This window comes from Etheostoma cragini, chromosome 5 (assembly GCF_013103735.1).
Source record: "Etheostoma cragini isolate CJK2018 chromosome 5, CSU_Ecrag_1.0, whole genome shotgun sequence".
Lineage (NCBI taxonomy): Eukaryota > Metazoa > Chordata > Actinopteri > Perciformes > Percidae > Etheostoma > Etheostoma cragini.
In genome coordinates this window covers 29,861,890-29,867,609 of record NC_048411.1, presented here as the reverse complement: position 1 = coordinate 29,867,609, position 5,720 = coordinate 29,861,890, and the positions used below count along the sequence as shown (strand labels likewise).

The window sequence follows — 5,720 nt, the reverse complement described above, 5'->3', positions numbered from 1 at the left end:
TATATAAAAGAGACTTCAGATACAGTATTAGGGACCACTAAGGTCTAAATAAAGAGACTTCAGATACAGTATTAGGGAATCCCGGAAGTGGAACGTCGAGGAAATAGTAACATAAGGTTGTAGAGACTTATAACTGCTGGTTTCCCATTTCGGTTTCATTTATTCAAAACCCTCCCAGATTGTGAAGACCTTAAGGCAACACACAAATATTTTGGTCCTGTGGCTTCACACACAGCGCCCCCCCCCCCCCAGTGAGAAACTAGTTGCTATAATTAACTGTGTGACTGTGTTGGCCTTTTGTGGCTAAAACTAAACTACACTGAAGGGAAATGACGTCACAGCACTGAGATCTCTAGTTCGTATAGGATCCCGGGTTGAATCGTCTCCGAAAAAACAGAACTGTGCAAACTGTACTTATTAAATGTATGCAGCCTACACAGTCTGTTGAGATGCACATGTGGAAGAGGAGACATGGCATGCTGGCTTTGGGAAGCTCTGTGGGAAAATGGCTGCCATGTTTCGACTGCAGAGATATTTACAGGCCGACTCTTTTCTTTGCGTTTGTGTGGATAATCCCTTACTTTCCATTGGCTGTAGGACAGCGGCTCCCTAAACTGGCACAAGTTAGACCACAGACCCCCATCTGGTAGGATTTTCCCTACAAATATAAGACTTAGATACAGCAACCACGCCAAATAAAATCAATATGAGCACCAAAACTAACTAAATTAGACTCCAAAATACCCAGATCTTGTGATTGTAGTTGGACTTCTTTAACAAGGTTTGTCTGATTTTTAAGTGTTATTTAATATCTGCTCTAGTTTTTCCAAAGCGTTAGACATATATTGTGATATTAACGGTTTGAAATAATGTCAAATTGCAATTTTTCTAATTGAAAAACATCAAATTTGTTTGAGGGAGGAACCTCTGAACCACTTTGTCTTCTAAAAGCAGATCTGTGCAAACGGTACTTATTAAATGTACGTAGCATGTTATTTTTAACGCTGTAGTTTGATTTAATACAAAACAATGTGCGACAGTGCTGCACTGATGCCGAGTGATAACACTTGTCACATGTCCATTTGTAAATTGATATAATTAAATCGCCTGGTATTTGACCCATTAACATTAAGCTGAAAACATGTCCATTAAAGTTAAAGATAGTCTCACGTTTCCACAGCGTCTCCACAGCGCTGCACAATAAAAATCAAGTAAAATCAACTTCTGTGAAAATCCCATTTTATTCTCACTTTGCACATTTCCATACTTTGTTTTGAAAGCAAAGAACCTCATTACTGTACTTTTTGTGAAGTCTGTTGAACAATATGTCGTTGTATGAATACTGTATATATATATATATATATATATATATATGTATATATACACACACCGTGTATCGCTGTTATATATTGTCAGATATGAGAAGCATATTTCACCGTTCAAATGTATTTAAAAAATAGAGTAAATGATCACAAATAAATGACAAAGTAAACAACTATGAAAAGCCTGTGTTCCTTTGTTTTTAATTACATAAAATGTTCATTCCCCCTAAAGCTGCAATCATTTTAAAAAGAATAAAACATATTTTGTGGATTTCTTTTGACATTTTTGTCACTTTTTGCCATGTTGTTTTACAATGTTATTTTTTCAAATGCTATAAAATTGAATAAAAAACCCAAATTCAAAGTAGTAGTGAAAGTGATCTTTTATGTTAGTTTGCAATTTGACAAAACATTTTCTGTCAATTGTGTGTCCGCCGTTCTTTCCGTCAACCGTGCAACTTTTTTGGGGACGGAATTTGAAATAAAATGAAAAAATGTCAAAGTTTTTGGCGTCTTTTTCAACATTCTTGTCACTTTTCCCGACGTATTTATCACTTTCTTCCAAGTTTTTTGTCACTTTTTACGATATATTGTGGATTATTTTGACATTTGTCACTTTTTGCAACATTACTTTACAATTCTTTTTTTCTTCAAATGTTGTAAATTAGAATAAAACACCATATTTTTATGAAAGAAGTAGAGAAGTTGATCTTTTATTTTAGCTTGCAATTTGGTCGCCAACAGGTGAGTTAAAAGATTTTGACATTGCATTTACTGACTTTAGATTTTACTTCATGGTTTGTTTCTTCTGGTCATGGTTGTGTTATTATTGTCTGTTTATCTGCTTTTTAACCCTCGGGTTGTCTTCCTGTCAAAAATCAACACTTTTGTTGATGTTTTTAACTTTGTCTTCCATTTTTGTCCCTTTTTTCAACACTTTTTTTCAATGTTTAACCCTAACACTAACTTACTTTAGTTTTACAGTTATTTCTGTAATTTATGGTCAATAAACATCATTTATAGGAAATTATACCTAATGTTTGAGTTAGAAAAGCAGAAATTAGGAATTATTGAGACTAAAATTAAAGGAATGGATGTTGATGATAATCACAGACTGGAATATGTCAACTTTTACTCAATACTATTTCAAAAACACTTAGATTTGTTTCTTCAGATGCTATAAAATTGAATAAGACGCCCCAAAATTAATGAAAGTAGAGATGTGTACTTGGCAAAGAGCGTTGGATGGAATCAATCATGTTATTTTGGGGGATTAAAAAGAACATTGATATAGGACAACGGGTTAATTTGACCCGAGGACAACGTGAGGGTTAAACTGACTGCAGCTATGTTGCAGTGCAACTTGCCTTTAACTCTGATCTCCAGCTAAGAGGAACCCAGATGAACCCAGAGGAACCCAGAGGGACCCAGAGGAACCCAGAGAAACCCAGAGGAACCCAGATGAACCCAGAGGAACCCAGAGGAACCCAGAGGAACCCAGATGAACCCAGATGAACCCAGATGAACCCAGAGGAACCCAGAGGAACCCAGATGAACCCAGAGGGACCCAGATGAACCCAGAGGAACCCAGATGAAGTTACTGTGAGAAACGATGTGCAATGTTGATCGTCACTGCAGTGGTTGCGAGATGATTACTGGTGAAAAAAAAAACCCAAACAAATTCTGAGGTAAGAGCAAAATGCGCAGGAAAGAAGAAATTAGACAAATGAGATTGTGTTGCAAGCCACAGTGTGGTCTGAAAGAAGACAGCTGGAACACACCAAGCAGATTATATGAATGTCTTCCTGATAAAGTCCCACTAGCGGGTCCAGATGTGGAAGAGGAGACATGGCATGCTGGCTTTGAGAAGCTCTGTGGGAAAATGGCTGCCATGTTTCGACTGCAGAGATATCTCTATATATATCTACTCTTTTCTTAGCGTTTGTGTGGATAATCTCTTACTTTCCATTGGCTGTAGGACAACAGATCCCTAAACTGGCACAAGTTAGACCACAGACCCCCATCTGGTTGGATTTTCCCTACAAATATAAGACTTAGATACAGAAACCACGCCAAAAAAAAATCAATGTGAGCACCAAAACTAACTAAATGACAGTCAGACTCCAAAATACTCATAATATAGATTTTATGATTTTAGTTGGACTTCTTTAACAAGGTTTGTCTGATTTTTGAGTGTTATTTATTTTCTGCTCTAGTTTTTCCAAAGTTTTAGACACAGACGTGGTGATATTAATGGTCTAAAATGATGTGAAATTGAATTTTATTTTACTGAAAAACATCACATTTTCTTGAGGGAGAAGCCCCCTCTTTTCTGTCCTGGAATCGGTCTCGAACCTTTTTGGACTCGGTCTTGACCTTGTCCCGACTAGTCCTGGTCTTAGACACAACAAAGGTAGTGTTGACTACAGCCCTGCAGTCTGGCCGCTCTCCACGGACAACTTCGTTGAAGGCGGGTACTCTGTTTAAGTTTAAGACTACTTGTATCTGCCATGACCAATAGTAACGTTTGGTCGTAACGTCGGCTTAGCATCGCTAACGTTAGCCTTAGCATCGCTAACGTTAGCCGTAGCGTTCACCGCTAACGGAGCGAGCCCCGAGGGGAGGAGGGCCCCAACTTGCATCTTTCCCCGCCGCCGTTACGGAACTCAAACTAGCGCACAACCTCAACGTCATCGTTCTCAGACACTCCCTCTGTCTGCTGATTGGACCGGTAGGGATCGGCCGGAGAAAACCCCAAAAATATAATCGCAAACCCAGACGGTGTACTGAAGGAAAATAACAAATTGAGCAAAAGTAAGTAGGTTGGAGGGCAGAGCCAGGCTACAATGTCCCAACTTACACGTAAAAGGTAAGTTGAATTAATTTTAAAAAGGTAAAATATAGCTGGCCATGTTTCTCTCAGCTGATGACGATCTAATACAAATACACAAATACACAAATACACAAATAAGTTCACTTTTGCGAATAACGTAGTAAAACTACATCACATCTGCATTTAGATCTTGAAGCTGGCTTTTCTTCGCTTTCGCAGGGCGGCCAAACCGTCCAGGGTTTTTCCTTTTTTTGGGGATCATGCTGACGGATTTGAGGTATCTGACTGTTTTGGATGGAGGGGCGTCAGACAGGGGGAGGGTGTCATTTTTAGGGGAGTGACGCCTCACGTCCTCCAGAAGGTCGTTCAGTCGCACAATCAGCGAGTCCAGAAACGGCTCTTCCTGTAGATGGGGGGTGAGATCGGAGATTTGGCGCAGCAAGATACCGCACTTTTGCCTTTTCTTTGTCTTGCTGCCGTCTTTCGGAGAAGAGGAACTCCGGTCCACCGGCCCCTACGAGGTCACATGACAAAGCTCGTCTTATTATCGGCACTCTTCACAACATTGGTTAATAAACCTTGTGTTGTCTTCCCGTTAAAATAAAAAATCAACACTTTTGTTGACACTTTTTTATTGACGTTTTTAACTTTTTCTTACGTTTTTGTCTCTTTTTTCCAACACTTTTGATGCTTTTTTTCAATGTTTCTGTCACTTTTTTTTACGTTTAACACTACGTAACACTAACTTATTAACTTTAGTTTAACAGTTACTTTGGACTTTATGGTCAATAAACCTCATTTATAGGAAATTATACCTAATGTTTGAGTTAGAAAAGCAGAAATTAGGAATTATTGAGACTAAAATTAAAGGAATGGATGTTGATGATAATCACAGACTGGAATATGTCAACTTATACTCAATACTACTTCAAAAACACTTCCATTTGTTTTCTCCAAATGCTATAAAATTGAATAAGACGCCCCAAAATTAATGAAAGTAGAGATGTGTACTTGGCAAAGAGCGTTGTGTGGAATCAATCATGTTATTTTGGGGATTTAAAAAGAACATTGATGTAGGAAAACGGGTCAATTTGACCCGAGGACAACGTGAGGTTTCAGTATAATTTTAAATTGAGGACTTTTACTTGTAACAGGGTATTTTTACAGTGTGGTATTAGTACTTTTACTGCTCAGATCTGAGTCCTCCCTGCTGTGTCCTCACCTTGTCAGTGAGCAGGTTGTATTTGTGATAGACAATAAAATTAAAGGAATGGATGTTGATGATAATCACAGACTGGAATATGTCAACTTTTGCTCAATACTATTTCAAAAACACTTCCATTTATTTTCTCCAAATGCTATAAAACCTGACCTCTCTTACCACAGGATGGTTCTTGTGCTCCTCGATCCCCGGGAAACATGCGACGTATTGCTCCTCAGACTTCACTTCAGACGGGTTTGTTGTTAAAGCGCGTCTCAGACGCCCAGCACACTCCTTCCTCTGTTTATGAACGTCATCGGGTATCTGAAAAAACACACAATATTAACTATATAATCAGAATCAG

General features: G+C 38.4%; 1 protein-coding gene across 1 annotated transcript in view; it reads right to left on the bottom strand.

The window, feature by feature from the left end:
• Window positions 1–4,321: 4,321 nt before the first annotated feature.
• Window positions 4,322–5,720, bottom strand: part of si:dkey-31c13.1 (calcium-responsive transcription factor) — a 9,010-nt gene continuing 7,611 nt past the window's right edge. The window contains exons 4-5 of the mRNA XM_034870910.1: window positions 5,537–5,680; window positions 4,322–4,669 (exon numbers count right to left, since the gene is read on the bottom strand). Coding sequence (XP_034726801.1) covers window positions 4,322–4,669; window positions 5,537–5,680 — 492 coding nt within the window. The remainder of the gene's footprint in view (window positions 4,670–5,536; window positions 5,681–5,720) is intronic.